Raw genomic sequence first — 17,068 nt, 5'->3', positions numbered from 1 at the left:
TGGTTCGGGTAACCCTTGTCCATTCTTCGTCGGACTCAGAGGCACTGCTCCCAGAGGTTCCCGTCTGTTCTTCCAGGTTTTCCCGGATTCTGCGAGCCTGGGAATGGCTGGCAGAATGTGGGGACCTGGTCTCCTGTGTCCTGCGCAGTTCAGAGGAGTCTTCAGATTCCTCCTTGCTGTCAGGATTTGATGGGTACCCCCTCCACTGACCTAACTGGGCAGAGGTTTTCAGGATGCCCTTAATGGGCCTACTCTCCTGGGGTTCCCCATTGAACTGTACTGTACTTGGGTGCCCATACCCGGATGCCCACCCCTCCATTCCTGAGTGGTACTGGCCTATGAGCCCCATACTCTTAGCTGGATAGTAATCTGCCATCCCTGTGGCCCTGTGCTCATGTGCGCCAGGGGACACGGGGGTGGTAGAGTCCAGGGACTGGGGAAGATGAAGGCCCCTGGTGTTAGGGCTCCTGCGGTTATGGTCAGGAGTCTCTCTTTCCCAGCGGACCTCATCTCTATCCGCCCCTGCTCCCTGTTGCAATGCAAGAGCCTGCATTTGTGCTTTCAGTTCCTCTGTTAAGGCCTTACTCGACTCTATCAGTTTCTCCTGCATCGCTACCTGTTGCTGGAGCCTATCATTGTGTTGACAGAGGGCCTCATTTTCCCTCTGTGCTTCCTGGTTGGTCCTGGAGAACTGGGCCAGTCTTTGCTGCAGGAGGGTTACCTCCTGAGCTGTGTCCCTATTGGCCTGCTCCTTTCTTGCTAGAGCATCCTCCACCCTTCTGGTGTGCTCTACCAAGTTCTGGTTTTCTTTTTGGAGGTCACCCAGCCCCTGGTGGGCCAGGTGATTTTCTTCCATTTTCCTTTTTAAATGGCAGACTTCCTGGCCTAAGGCGTCTCTTTCCTGACTAAGAGCCTGCATTTGTGCCGCCAGGTCGTCCCTTTGCCGTTGAAGGGCACCAGCTTTTTGGCGCTCCTCATCAAACTCTGCCTGGGTATCCAGGTCTTTCAAGATCAGCTTGTTGCTCTCTACCTTCACTCTATCTAGATGACTTTGCAGGGTGGCTACCTGCTCCGTGCATGCCCTGTTAAAGTCTAATTGTTGCTCCAGCTTTTTCTGGCTCTGCAGTAAGGAGTCCAAACTGTCTTGGTGCTCCTTCTGTAGGGCCAGAAATCTGGTATCCTGTTCTGACTTTTCCTTTTGCAGCACATCCATATCCTCCTTTATTTTAGTGATGTACCGTCTGCTGTCATTTTCTGACTCCTGGCTCCTCTGCAGCATCTGCTCAGAAGAGTCCAGATCAGATTGGGCCTTCTGTAATGCCATCTGTTGCCTATTTGCCAGATTTTGGCTTTCCGCACATCTATCCTGCATGTCTCCAACGTATAGGTACAGGTATGCTGCTATCCTGGCAATCTTATTGTGTTCCTCTTTGGCTTTAGGAGCCATATATAGTTCACTCAGGGCCACATGTAAGGGACCCTGATCTCTATATATATCTGACCCTGTTTCAGTGACCTGTTGTGTGATGGCCTGCAACCACACATCCTGGCCCTGTTCGGTCCATTCACCTCTCACAAATAGCTTATGCAAGAGGTGCTCTCTGGCTATTTTCATGTCTACTAAGGTCGTCATTCTAGAGATTGGTCTCTGTCCTGACTTACAGAAGTTTGTATTTTATTTTTGCAGAACAGAACTTTTCTTGGAGTGTCCCTTTTGAGGAATGCTTCACAGCGTAATGCAGCGTGGTGATCCGACTGGATGTATGTATCCCGTCAGTTAGCACACTGTATTAATCTGCACAAATGGTAAATCTAACCCAACGTCTCGGCTCGAGCCCCCACTTTGTAAGAGGATTCAATTCAACACTACAGCTAAGTCAACGCCTAGTCTATAATACTGAATGAAAACCCTTATTGATATATCTTTAGGTCCAGTTCATACGTTCTGGATGACTACCCTTGTATAACACCCCTCTCTTGGAATCCCCCTGACCCCACTGAGCCAAGAAGTAGTTCTGTTTTGCAAGTTTAAAAGGTTTATTTGATAAATTAAAATATATATCACACTTTTTAATAAATTAATAATTGAATAGCACACTTAATCTGATATGATAAAGATTAACAACAGAGAATCTGGCACTAGCACACTTCTTTATAATTACTAAGGAGTTGAGATGAAATTGATAAGGTAGCACACTGGTAATTAGGAACAAAAGTATAACGTGGTAGAGGATGCTTTATGTAAGCTCAGGTGGATGCAATATTCAATGAATGCAGTACAGAAAATACGCAATATGATTCAACCAGACAATGTAATCACTTTTCTCGGGCTATTCCCTCCCCCCCTCTTTATGCAATGCAAGGAAATGGAAGGAAAACACACAGTCCTCAGAAATGCAATCAACTGTAATTCAGTTCAATCCCAGCAAGCTTACAGAAAACAGATAGGAGTTTTGAAAACACAGGCAATGCTTGGATATGTGCTGGCAATGAATGAGAAATATGCTAAATTTGCTTTTAATTCCCTTATAGAGGTTCAGGGTGAGTGGTATCTAGTTAATATTAGTCCAGGCTCACACTAGCAATGATGCAGGGATAGTTAGCAGGTTAAACGAATTTCTGGCCAATGGAAAGCAAACAGCAGCAGTTTTTACATGTGAAGAAATTGCAAATCGCGGTAAAATTCGCGGATGCGCCGAGCGCTATTACAAAGGAACCGCAAGGACTATCTCTACCGTTTTGGGGTCCTAGAAAAGCCTGGGATCTCAGCTTCCAAATGAAAGTTATTGCAAGTCTCTAGCCCAAACGGTTGCGGAGATATGAGTAATTTAGTAAAGGTCGTTTTTGGTTTTGTAAATTTTAAACGCACACTTTTTCAAAATGACAAGTGACAAATTTTTTGCAGCTAGAATGACAGGTGACAGCTAGGAGGCAGTTCTACTTAGGTTAAATAGATTGAATTAGATGAATTTAAACTAAGAGATGTGTTCTGAGTTTTGCTAAGTACTCACAAGAGATTTTGAACAGGAAAGCGACTTGGTCACGGACTTCAGTCTGGTCAGGTCTTTCCGGGTTCTGCTCACAGCGCCTGGCCTCTGGAACTGCTCACAGGGGTCTGGTCTCTGCTAGGCACCGGTTCTTTGGGTCTCTCTGCTCTGGATAGATTGAAGTCTCTAGTTTGGCTTTCTGGAGTTTGATGGAGGTAAGTATGGATTTTTCCGGCAGAGCTTTCAGCGGCAGATGAAAAATGAATCTCCCTATGTGTCCTGACTCTCTGCTTTTATCTGTTTCTTGAGAATGGGTGTGTGTGTTGCATCACTAGACTTGCCCCTCTCAATCGTCATTGGTCAGCTTTCATTCGTCCCCTTGATTGGGGGAATGAAATGAAGTGTCATCATGATGAGGTCTGTTTATGATACAGAGAACCCACCCCTGTCAACTTTACACACAATCTATATCTGACCTAAAAACATATTTGCACAGGTACACATTTGTTTAAAATTACATATACATGGTGTGGCTGAATTTAGCCATGTCTATGTCCAAATCTGCTCATTCTCGGAGCTTGCATTCAAAGAGTGTACATAATTGACTTTTTAACTGCTTTTCCAAATTCCGACATGGACCCAACTTTACATACATGTGTGCAGGGGGTAGGGACATTAACTGATGAAGTTTCAGATTTTTAACATGCACACATTTAGAGTAATATCCACTTTTCCGCTAAAACCCCCCTGAACATACCACCGGTTCCTACCACGTCTTAAACTGTGGGCAGAAAAATCACAAGAATTATGGTATCATTTATAAAATTTTCACATGTCCGCTCTATGAATTATCCCCCTTTTTATAAAACCATATCCTTGCTGCAGGGGTGTGTCTTTTCAGGTCACATGGTACAGAAACCAGTCTTTCCAGTTTCTGCCAAGCCAGCTTGCTTCTCACAGGCAGTGCTCCTCCCAGCTTCTCCAGGAGGAAGCCACTTTTTACGACGTCTGTAATAAAAAACCTTTGCCTGAGTGGAGAGGGCTTTGTTCACTCTCTGGCAGAGCACAGGAAATTCAATTATCAGATAGATGGCATATCCTTAGCCTGGGCAGCAAAAGGAAGGTTGGCCTGGGAACACAGTGGTGACTCAAGTTTCACTGCTGATGGGTAGTTGCTAGGCAAAATCAAGTTCCTTAAGTCAGACCTTCAGCTAACTTTTTGTTGCTTTTAAAATAACTTGTAATTTTACACATGCAGCTAGAATGCTGATTCTAAGCGCAAAACTATGACATTTCAACAGTTACAAAGGCATGTGACACCAAACATAGGTCACTCATTTAATTTAACATTTTCGATTTTGGTGGTTTTAAATCCAGTTGTAGTTAGGCTTAAGCTGCTGACTCCATAGCATTTTTGTTATAAGCATTGTTTTTGGGCTCTTCATTTCCCAGATTTTGTAGGCACACAAAACTCCATTCTGCCAAATGTCTGCTGGTGTTCAGTGAATATTTTGCACATGTTGCAAGGTTTGAAATAGGCATTTTGCTTGCCTTCAGAAAAACACACAGAGTGGTTTTAAAACGCCGGCTTTTGGATAGTGGTGAGTACTGGTACTGCACCCATTTTTGGGATTTAAGAAATGAATTCCCCACAATTCTAGGTTGCATTTGGCAATCAGCATTGCCATTCCCAATGGTTTCAGACTACTGTGCGGGTAGTCCAATGGTGGTTTTAAAGCGCTTTGAAGCTAACCGGCGCTACTGTTTTTCCTTTGGCAACCCATTTCCCTCATGGCAACCCGGCCTTTCATTCTCGCACTGGTGGGTGGCAAGTGAGGCAACCATTTTGGTGGGCGCACAAACTGCGCAGCTTTCCTGGATTTCGGCGCACATGTGGGTTTTCCGCCATCTTGAATTTCCTAAGCCCACAGCACCAAATGTTGTAGCAGGGTAGCTTAAACGTGGGTCAGGACACCCTACAAGGCAAAGGGTGGGGGCAGAGACCAAGGCTCCCTAAACCCCCTCACCCCAGACAACAACAGCTAACCACTCCTCACACCACTCTCTGTGCCGTGCAGCAAGTGATGTTAAATGTAGTAGTCCATGAAGGCATGCAGCATGAGGACGCCTTCGAATAGCGTCAGTGGAAGGCAGACTCTCTCAGGCAGCAAGTCACCACAGCTAACCACTCCTCACACCACTCGCTGCATAAACTAGGTTGACTTCTGCTTAAACCCCAAAGATGTAATTTTGGAAACCGCTCACATGCTTTCCATCTTCTGGATATTTCTATACCCTTTACATTCGCTCTAACAAGGAGGCCATTTTTTTTTAATCCTGAAGATTGAGTCCACTTACATGCAGACGTAACACAAAGTGTGCTGTTTACTTCCTTGCAGAACAAGCAAAGGAAATATGTTTAGGTGTTATTCACCACCACACTGCTCGTCAGGTACATTCTCCATACCGGCACTCCCTGGGTTCAGTGCTTTTAATAATTGCTCTTATTTGCCCATGGGTTCATTGTCATACATGGTGGATGTAGTCAAAATGATATCTTCATAATAGATTGCATTTTTATATTGGGTTCTTATTTTTCAAAAGGCTAATCTTTTTTTGTCACAAAATATTATCTTTATTATATAATAAATGAATGCCTTTTCATCATTTTCTCAAGAACGTGTTTATTGCAGAAACAAGAAAAGTTGATTATTTGGATCTATTTGATCACTGCGCCGCCCGCAACTGCAACGCCGAAAATGCTGATGGCAGTTACGTCGCAGCGCAGTGATCATATGGATCACTGTGCCCGCTTCCCCTGGCCTGCATTACCCCTCCCAACCTCCCCACCCCACTTACCTTTAGGGCGGCACACTTCTGCGTGTGCCGCCCGTACTCTGCGATCCCTGCAGTGTCAGCTCCTCCCACTAACGTGGGTTGGAGCTGACGCCGCAGGTTGCTTTTTTGTTTTTTGTCCCCCGCTCTCCAAAATGGTAAGTGGGGGGGCAAACCCCGACCCCCATTACTGCGCCCAGGAGAGCGGGGGACACCTCCACAACCCCCGCTCTGCTTGGGCGCAGTAAATATCACCCTCATTTTGTGCACCTCCAAAGTCGATTATTTACCTATATTCACTGCAAAGAAGCATTTACGTCGAAATTCAAATGCTGATTATCTCAATAAATTGATTTTGCAAAGTCATTCTTATTCATAATGTCTACACTACGGGAGAACGGATGAAGCTGTCCGTGTAATCGTGTGCCATGTTTATTGGACTCTAGTTTAGAAATATGCAAATGTTGGTTCCATACATACCGTATGATTTCATTGATACTGTACTGTATTTTAGATACTTTGAGAAAAAAAAGTGACCCTAATTGAATTTTGCCCTGCTTTTCAGAAATGTAATTATTGCAATTTCTTTTCAGATTTTCTCAAAACCCCGTTGGAGAATTATGTTAAAAAAATGGCTGTATCTGTAAAAATTCTCAGAATGGAACAACGTTCAGGATTAATTCGTGCGAGACTTAGAGGAGCAAGCTCTTCAAAGGGCCAAGTGATAACATTCCTGGATGCACATTGTGAATGTACCATAGGATGGCTTGAGCCCCTTCTGGCACGAATACAGGAAAACATGTAAGGCATTTTGCATTGTGTAACATTGTCTTTGAAAATGAAATGTTGTGTTGAAGTACTTTCCACTCAAATAATTGTGTCTGCACGTGTTACAAATTCATATTATTCAAAATAAACATAAATATAGTACAAATGATGTACTTGTTCCCAACCGAAGTTTAGAGACTATAGAGAATGCATGCACACATTTAATGTATTAATGCAGTAGGAAACACATGATATTTTAAGAGAGTACATAACCTCATTGCACAAAATGTCAACCATTAAAACGAAGACAAAAAAACCATGAACATGGATGAAGAAAATTACATTTTCTCGAAGAATGTACGCACATATATATGAACGTCGTTACTAATAAGGAAAGGCACAGCATTGATAAAGAATACCAATCAAGTTTGTATAATGGAAAATAAAGACGAAATATAAAATAAATGAAGAAGCTCTATGTTCAAGGAGGGCCGCCTCATTTTAAAAGGCCTATTAACTAACACATATATATATGGTTTCCCTTATTTAAAACATAATGATTTGCACATGCATTATCTTTTAAAATTGAAGTATTATGGCTAATGATGATGTTTTTACATTATTTTTGTTTGACTTCCTACCCTTTTTAATGGTTACATTACTTTTAATACAAAAAATAGTTGTGTTACCTCTTCACTTTTATTTGACGTTCTGTATCATTCAGGATATATATGCACACAGGCCATCCTCCCCTCGTGCTGCACACCTACTGTTACTGGTCCGAAGTATATTTTGTAATGTTGTATTTGTATTGAATATTTAGGTGTTATGGCTTTATTTTCAGTATCCTTCGGTTTTGTTTTGTCATTGACTCAGTGCCATCCATACCTGGGCACACTCAGAAAAACTGGAATACATATTGTAAGCACGTTTTTTTTAATTACATTGTAACTACTCAACCGTGAAACAAAAACATGCGAATTTAAATTTTACAATAAGTGTTTACACAAAAGCTGGCTCATGTATGTTTTGCATGATAAACACACAACGCCATCCACAAGATCCACTTGTGGGGCTATTTGAACCGTGTAATAAGAAAGAGTTATCACATGTGGACAAGCTGAATCACATAGAATTCAAATTGGTTCATTAAGAACACTTGTACAATATACATTATTTTGATTAATTGTGGGGCTCCACAAATAGAGTGAGTCCTGTTTGCAGCTCTGTTGAGAAGCTTTTGGAGACGTTTCGAACAAAATTGATCTTAACAGATTAGTGAACATGGATAAAGTCAATGTCTTCCTTTCTCCCTTCTCTCCAATTCCTCACTTCTCCTTTAAATATGTTCATAATGCAACACCTGGCTGATCATTGGCACTAGTCTTTAAACCCAGGAGTCGTACACGCCTGCTGATTAATTCTATGCAGGTCTCTCTAATCATTTAGTTTCATTATCACTGAACGACTAAATATTTTCAAAATATATATAGGAACATCCCAATTTTAAGCACATTCAAGGCAAGTTGGCAAGTATGGCAGTGTGATTTACCATTGTAATGGTTTTCAGGTAATCTGGATTGATATGGCGAATGCAATATAGCTGTGATGTTGCATTGTTGCATGCAGACTGTGCAACTCTGCATGCAGGCCGGATAATAGGTGCCCAATCTACATAGCATAGAGTCGTTTGTGTGCATAGGGGATCCTTGCTGCATGTGGTGCTAGGATGCATTGGTGGGGGCTGTGGGATGATAGCTGGTTAAAGATGATAATGATGCGTTATTTACGTAGCCTACACCTAAGCACTTTACATAGAACAAATGTAATAACAATGAACCGTAGTTGGTACTCATTTATCGAGCTCGGAAGGATGAGCGGCCTTGCCGAGATTCGAACCTGTGACCTTCAGATCACACACAGATCGCAGCGCCACACCAACTGAGCTATTATATCAGCTTCATGTGGTTCGAAGTACGTTCACAGAGTGTTTAATTTCCATGTATGTTTGTCTTAGAAGCCATTCATATTGTGTATAGAATTTTGAATTTAAGCATGTTAGTCCAGGCAGCCATCAATGAATTGATGAGCAGATTAGTAAAGGGTACAGACAATATGGAAGCCACATATAGAACAACACAACAAGGTATAGCAAGCATGAAAGGTATAAACTGCACTGGGAGTCCAAGCAAAGCATGAAAAAAGGCTAACATGGCAGAATAAACAGTTCTCTTCTTTTCTGACCACTAACCCCTCCAGGCAGCTCCCATTTTACCTTCTACTACTGTTAGTGTCAAACCCTGTCTGTCTCTCTCTCCCTGTCTCTATCTCTCTGAAAGACAATGTCCATCATCTGCAACAAGAAATTAGCAGATATGGCGAGGGGCAGTTGTGACATTTCACTCATTATCATAAATGTACCTTTGAGAGTTGAGGGGGGCATTTAATACTGGTTGAAAGAAAGGGCTGATAGAGATATACCACCATAGGCACTCATTTCACATTCCTTAGTATGTTGGTTGGCAAACTGGGAGCCATCTGAAATTTACTCTAACATTCACTGTTTCTGTGCTCAGTCTGCCCATTGTGACTTTTGCTCATTTGGGTAATATTCATCAGGACAACAAACAGCGAGTGTCAGGCCTATGTCAGGTGATTGCTGTATATGTCAGAAACCCTGGTCACTTTTCCCAGTATTCTACCCGGTTTCTCCAATAAGCCTCAAAATCCTTTCACCTGATGTACGATCCTCATGCCATAAGTGTGTGTTTGCATTTGTGTTGTGAACGCCCTGATGCCTCTGGGCCTGTTATTTGTGTGTGCAATACAAATAATAAATAGATAAATAAGTGAATTCCTTCCCACATGGCTCGATTCAACTGGCTTTGAAGCAGATCCACCATTGCAGCTTCAGAATGATGCTGAAACCTTGCAGGGACTTTCTCACAGGATTTTCAGTGAGGTGAGGAGAAGAAAGATAAAAAGGGTAATGTGGATCAGAGTAACCATACCATGGCCCATTAGTGGTGTTATGTCTGTAGGAAGAAGGAAATATACATGTTTATATTTAAAGAAGCGAGATTGAGGGTGGGGATAGGATGCACACCTGTACCTAAATAGAATGGAAAGCTCTGTGCAATACTTAAAATTATTATGGCAAAAAAGAAATGCAATATTTATCTAATTGTAGAGACTGCCTGTACAGAGAGAGAGCTGTCAGCAATCATCATATGCATATCTCCTTTCCATGAGACAAGCCTGCCTGTTGCAGCATTCATCTGCCTGCATCAATGATATGATTCAGTGGAGGCCTGCCCTTGGGCGAGGCAGGTGAGGTCATGTGAACCACATTTCGTTGATTGAGGAAACCACTTGAAAATGGCCACCCATTCCTGCAGGCACTGGTGTGCCTTTGTGCCTCTTTAATCCAGCCTTTGGGGCTTTCTGATTGGGGGATTGCTGTTCCTTCACAACCAACTGAGAGCCGGCAGGCTGTGCCAGCCCCTGCACCAAGGCCGTACTAAGGCCCCTGTCTGGTGCTGGATGGAGCACTGTCTCCATGCTGCTGTTCCATCCACTGGTGTCCACGTTCAGCGTATGCTCTTCAAGGTCTAAACAGACTATAACCCAAAATAGCATGACAATAAAAACGTTTTCAGCCTGCACCAACGTGTCCTGGTAAGCACCTCTGACTGCCCTGCTATTCTTATGGGTGACATCAAAACACGTCTCGTGGCCACTAGACTATCTCCCCTGAGCCCCCCACCCTGGGCTGCACACCGGCATGATTCTACGTAACTTCCATATGCGTGTCTTTCTCTCCTTTTCTATTCCTAGTGTACTCTTTATGCCTCCTTTCCCTTCTATCTTAAACTGCCAAGTGCAGTATTTGTTCTGCTTGTGGCTCTGACTCACAAAGCCCCCCTACTGTAGTTTCTGATCCACTTCATATGTGAATCCTTCTGTTCAAACCTGCACAATAATCGCTTTCTGCTGCATTTAATTAATTTAAATCAATTTATGTACTTATATCACATCGGCAGCCTGTGAGCATTAGGGCGCGATGCAGGCAACAGGGCGTGACTCAAACACAAGCAGATGAACAGACATCATGGGACAAGCTAAAAAAATAAATAAACGAAAAAATAAACTGGACCGGAAGGGAGGATTTACTTGAATAACAAGGTTTTTAAGAATTATTTAAAAGTCAGAATATTATGGCCTTGCATCATGGGAAGAGGGAGGGAATGTCAAAGTTTGGCGGCTTTGACCTGGAAGGACCTTCCCAGGCCCTTCTCCCTTTTGAACCTAGAACAAATAATTTGCCCTTTGTAAGATGACCGCAGTGCTCTGGCCGGGCGATACTGTGGGATCAACATTTTCAGGAAGGATGGAGCATCTCCATGCACACATTGGATGGTCGTGGCCACCTTAAGTTAATACACTCTTGGATGGGCAGCCAATGCAGCTCCCATCTATAGGGGGAAATATGCACACTCCTGGGGAGATTCTTGACGATACGCACTGTGCCGTTCTGTAGTTATTGGCACCACCTAAGGTTCTTAGCAGAAGTTCCTATCAACAGGGCGTTGCAGTAGTCCAGTCTTACCAGGACAGTAGCTTGTGTGATCGTAGCAGTGTTCATTTTAGAGATAAACAGCCTTATGTTCTTTAACGGGTGGAGAGAGTAGTTACAACTCTTGGTCAGCAGGTCGACGTGGGTGTCTGAATCAAGAGACGCCATGAGACAGATGCCCAAGATTTTGACCTTACTGAGGACAGAAATGCTGCTAGTATCAATTTGAAAGCTATAATATTCGGAGCTGAGTTTGGCTTGTGAAGTTTTGGGACCAAAAATCAGTAATTTGATCTTGTTGCTGTTTAAACAGAGCCAATTAGAGCACCTGCACTGCATTTGGACTACCTATTGTATTGAATATTCATTTGAAATGCATATGTATTACCTGCTGTATTCGTACTAATCTGCATTTTTGCCTTTGTAACCTATGTAACTATAAGCAACTTGTAAGCCTAAAGTATTCTTGTTCCCGCGCCCTGTTACCTTCGGGTCTTGTGCGCGCTACACATAAATAAACAAACATCCAGTCCTCAATCAGATGGTAGGTAGTGGACAAGGCAGTGTAGTCTGCCAAGTAGTCTCCATTCGCCTCAATGACCATGTGGAAATCATCTGCATTGTTGGTAAAGAAAATACCTTGGTTGTGTAGCAGGGTGCAAAGAGGCCGGATGCACAGATTGAACAGAGTTGGCAATAAACTGGCCCCCTGCAGAACTCCACACCTAATCGGTTTGGTGGCAGAAATTGCCGGTCCCCATGGAATGCATGATTCACGATCTGACAGAAAGTAGAGGAGCCATTCAGCATCACTGTCTGAGAATTGCCCTGAGAGATGAAGGGATTTGTGAGAAATGTGAAGGTGTCTCCGTGTCTAGTCCCCAGGGGTCTGTGATCCAGGTGGCCAGGACACTGCAATGGCTATTGGATCCAGTTCCGGGGGGTGGACCAGTGAGGGAGGATCACCTGGCTGGTGGGTGTTCGGGGAGTGGAAGTGGGACACTGAGGGGTGAGACGCTGTATCCCCCTTCTCAGGACAACTTTTCCCCAACCTTTCCCAAAGTATACACAAACACTTTAACCCCCCCATTTCCGACATTAACACTTTTGCATATTACGAAGGACGACGGACTAACACTCGAGCCATTTACCCAACATATCCCAACACCAGGGTCAGGCAAAGTCAGGCAATTGACCAGAACCACACACACCTGATGGCCCTTTCCCTTCCCCACAGGATAAAAGTTGAAGCACGAGAGCACACTATGAGCAAGGAAGACCGTACATCCAGGAAGCTAACTCAGCACAGCAGTCCAAAAGGAGGAGAAAGACGGTGCATACCGAGAGGGTGACAAGGACAGAATCGGTCTTTCCCTTTCTGACCAAGGCCTGTGAAAGCTCTGCAGTAGGAATCAAAAGACCGCAAACAATAGCCAGCGTGTATTGCAGCAGATGTCAACAGTACACAAGACCCTCCTCCGCTGATAACCAAGCCGAAAAGAGATGCTTGTCTCCGTGGTTCCAACCTTGACTCCAAAAAGAAAGAAAGCCAAGCAGTGAGTTGAGGAGAGAGTCCATAAGAAACCGAACTGTTTTGAATGAAAAGTAGCAAACGGCTAATTGAACTGTGAAAGCTTCAAAGAACTATTGATGAGAAAAGGGGGGAAAACCAGCAACAGAGTAGTCTGGCACCACGTGGGTGCTCACTCAGGAGATTACCCGATTGTTGAAACTACATTACCCATATGGCCTTGGGAAAGGCGAGAAGGGAGTCAAAGTGGTCATACAGGGATCTTGTAAAATCCTCTGTACAGTGGAAAGTCTTTGACCCCATGATGATTGTGAAGTTAAGGGAAATGAATCCTGCACCGTAAGAATTGAATGAAAAGACAAGATTGACAAGATTGGCAATGTTCAGACTGAAAGAGGGATGCCGATAAAAGGAGGCAAAGTCTAAAGTCCCCAAATACAGTGTGTTGACAGAGTGAACCCGGCCGAGGGATGTCCTCCGTGAACTGTTTAAAAAGGTATAAGGGTTTGTGAAGAACCAAAAGAAGGTTGCGTTGAAAGCCATAGTGAACCCGGCAGATGGAGGCTAACAATTGAGAAGGGTCAGAGCCCGGAAGCGGGTGACCGCGGGGTGGAAAAGGCATCACCCAAGGTATATGTAAAAAAGGAACTCTTTGTTTATTATTTTGATACATTAGGTCTATGGAGGGCAGAGACTTTTTGGTAGAAAAGAGACATAACCACGGAAAGACCCTGATTGCTGAACGCAGAACTGTTAGCTCATGCTGGGAAAGCGCAAGCATGTGCTGTGCTCCAAAATCCCACCTTGTCCTGTGATCAAAACATGGGGAAGGGAGACCTCAAGTACTGCATCCTGACTTATTATTTGTGAACACTTCCTTCTGTCTTGAGAGTATTATCCCACACTTCTTTTTTATTTAGCGTAAGGATTGGCAATAGGTTTTTCTTAGTGTAGGCACTTTTATTTGACACAACACCACTAGGACTGCCTTATTATTATTTGATGGTTGAAACTTGCTCCCATCTTAAATTTAGGTTTAGATCAGGCCTTTTTCCAGCCTACAATTCCAGTTTAATGACCTTGAAGTGTGATCGCTTCTGTCTGTCTTTACTGTTGCCACCATGAGTTCCTTACAGATTGTTTAAGCATACTATGATAAAGCAAATCTAAGGCCACCAATAAGTCCAATAGAACCAGGATACCTGCCCTGCATTCATCTGCTATACCAAGCATATGAGCCTGTAGGTCACCAAGTGCAGTTTCTGTGCTGTAATTGGACATGAAGCCTGATTGTCTGTGATGAAGACTACAACTGGCCTCAATTAAACTTTAGAATTGCCTATAGGCCACTTTGTGTAGCACCTCAAGCTAAAAGTTAGAATTGGTGATAGGCATAAGGTTACTGGGGTCCCTGGGGTCAGCTGATGGTTTCATGGGCAGGGGGATACCGTGATGGTTTTTATAGATTATTGTACCTTACCATCATGGGACGCATTTAGTGCTTTTGTTACAAAGTTGAATCTAGGTGTGTTTTTAGACCTGCACAATGAACACTTTCTGCTGCATTTATTGTTGTGCTACAAAGTTGAATCTATGTGTGTTTGTTAAACTTGTGCTTTGACTGCCTTCGACTGAACTTTAGCGCCCACCCAGCCTGGGTATTTAAAATCCTACTACACTGTTCACTTTAGGTTTAAGCAATGCCTTCATCAAAACCTGCCTGGCTGCTAGGCCACCTGGTGAGTTATTCATGCACTGTGCAGCTCCTCTATCTATCTATTCTAATTGGTACTCTCTCACCTATCTTATCTCCCTCATGGAGTCTGGAAGAAAAACAATGAAAGATCTTTCTTGGCCTCTAACCCAGGTCCACCTGTTGCTGACAGCTACGTCAATGCTACTTCCGGGCAGACTGTTACTGACATCTGCTTTTTTGTCCCCTCCCCTGACCTATGTACCCCCCATCTGGTCTCCACTCTCTCCCCCTTCTCCTCTTCACCCATTAATGGTGGCACTAGATGGGAAGTACTCTTGGCTTCTTATCCTCTTGGTGCATTATTAATGTCTATCACAATGGAACTATCATGGCCCAAGGTTCCCAACCTACTCTTATCCTTCTCAATCGCTGTCTTCCCTCTCTCATTAACTTCCTTCTTTCTCCTCCTTCCTCCTATCCACCACCACCTAAGGGAGACGACCTCTGGTTTACCTGGGGACTATCCCAACAACCCCCCTGTTCTGTAACCACTGTGACTCCCTTTCTCTCACTATCCTTCCCTTTCGGTCTGACCCACAAAGCCAAACACACTATGGATGCCTTCATCTCTGAACACATCACTATTTCTAACCCGATCACCACCCCCTCTCCTGGTCCAACCACTCTCTCCCCATCAGAGGCATGGAAACTGCTCTCCTGAACACCCGTGAAGACATGCTCGCAAATCTTGACTCTAACTCTCCTGCAGTTCTCATTCTCCTTGATATCTCCTCTGCCTTTGACAGTCAACCCTTCTATCCTCATTAAATGTCTCTTCGATTCCCTCGGCATCACGCATCAGGCACTGGATTGGATGACCTCTTTTTTCACTAACTGCTCCTCCCAGCTGCAAATGGGTCGTTTCCCCTCCACCGCCTCACTCTTTATCTGTGGCGTCCCCCAGTGCTCTATTCTATTCCTGTGACACTTCACTATCTATCTCGCCCCTCTTGCTCACCTGATCTCCTCCTCCTCTTTTCGTTTTCATGGTTATGCCAATGACACACAGCTCTCCTTCAGGCTCCCCACTTCTTCCTCCTCCTTCTTCCTCCTCTCTTATCTCTGATTGTCTGACCGCCATCTAGGCATGTTGTGCGGCTAATGATCTGTGTCTTAATGTCAGTAAGATGGAGGTCCTTCTCATTGGGACATCTGCGCCCTGTTTCCCTCCTACTTCTGGCTGCCTTCCTTGTGCCCCCTTCCCTAACCTTCCTGCTAGGCCAAAAACCTTGGGGTCATCTTCGACTCTCCTCTCTCCTTCACCCCTCACATCTTGGACCTTGCCAAGAAGGCCCACTTCCAGCTTCACCTCTTTAGAGGCATTCTCCCTTTGCTCACCTCTCCCCAGAAGCTCCATGTGTCCAGAGCTCTGGTCCTCTGGTGGACTACTGCCACAGCCTCTTGCTCAATCTTCCCCTTTCCTCCCTACACCCCCCCCCAGCTAATCAAGAATAGAGCTGCAAGATTTATCCTTAGCTTCAAGCCCAGTGGCTGTGAGCAGGGGTGTTGCTAGGTCTGGAAAAGACCCGGGGCTAAGCTAATGTCAGAACTGTTGGGACTGGGGGCTAGCTAGCCTTTTGGTTGTAGCTCCTGAGATTCTATCCGGGGCTACAACCAAAAGACCAGGGGCAATAGCCCCCTTAGCCTCCCCCTAGCAACGCCTCTGGCTGTGAGGATCAAGGTTAAGACCCTCTGCATCATCCACAAGACCTTCTGGGGCCTGGGACCACATTATCTCCAACTTTCCCTCCCCAAATACCTCCCTTCTAGAGGCCTCCGCTCCTCTAACTCAAACTCTCTGCTTGTCAAATGCTTCTCCAAGCAGAGAATGGGGGGCAGGTATCTCTTTTTGGCTGGTGTCTCTCTTTGGAACAGCCTCACTGCTTCCCTCAGACTTGAGCCGGACCTCCTTAAGTTCTGGTAACTTCTCAAAACTCTCCTTTTTTCTGGCCTCTTTCCCTTCCCTGCTAATCACCCCACTGCCACTGAGACTGGCAGCCTGGTCCTTCAAGAATCTCACAGGTTACGAGGCCCTCTGCTCAGTTGACGCCAGCACTCCTCGACCCCCCATCAGCACTGGCATTGCGGGCACCCCGCGTGGCAGCTCTGCATCCCTCCCATGGAATTCCTCTGCTCTTGCACTTAGCCAGTGGCCTCCTCACATGGCTTCCCTTGGCACTTCCCTCCAGGGCCCCCACCAGCCCTTTTCCTTGCCCTTATACCCTCCACCCCAATCCACCCTTCCCTTTCTCCTGCACTTCTCTCCACTGCACTTGCACGTCCAAATTCCAAAAGGCCTAGTAGGACCACAATTATATATTTACTGCTTTTACCACTATTATTTAACCCCCTTGTTCCCTCCCCACTTTGCCTTGTGGTGCCTTGCATAGGCACCTTGCAACTGCCCATTAAATAAATAAATAAACACTTATTGTGTGAACTGTCCCCACAGGGGTTGTTCTGGGACCAGGAAGGAACTAACTGAACCATAAACAGCTATTAGGACTGCAAAAGAGTAGGAAGGAGGAGTGGTTGCCTTTCTGCATAACCTCATAGCAGCAACATGTGTACTTTGAATGAACTACAGGAAAATATATAGTTCCTGAATGTAAATA

General features: G+C 44.6%; 1 protein-coding gene across 5 annotated transcripts in view; it reads left to right on the top strand.

Moving 5' to 3' along the window:
- Positions 1 to 17,068, top strand: part of GALNT13 (polypeptide N-acetylgalactosaminyltransferase 13) — a 1,280,472-nt gene that overhangs the window by 525,818 nt on the left and 737,586 nt on the right. For all 5 annotated transcript variants that reach the window (XM_069616427.1, XM_069616426.1, XM_069616425.1 and 2 more), the window contains exon 4: positions 6,416 to 6,623. In XM_069616427.1, coding sequence (XP_069472528.1) covers positions 6,416 to 6,623 — 208 coding nt within the window. The remainder of the gene's footprint in view (positions 1 to 6,415; positions 6,624 to 17,068) is intronic.

This window comes from Ambystoma mexicanum, chromosome 9, assembly GCF_040938575.1.
Source record: "Ambystoma mexicanum isolate Mex_15411 chromosome 9, UKY_AmexF1_1, whole genome shotgun sequence".
NCBI classification, from domain to species: domain Eukaryota; kingdom Metazoa; phylum Chordata; class Amphibia; order Caudata; family Ambystomatidae; genus Ambystoma; species Ambystoma mexicanum.
This window is presented reverse-complemented; position numbering and strand designations above follow the sequence as displayed.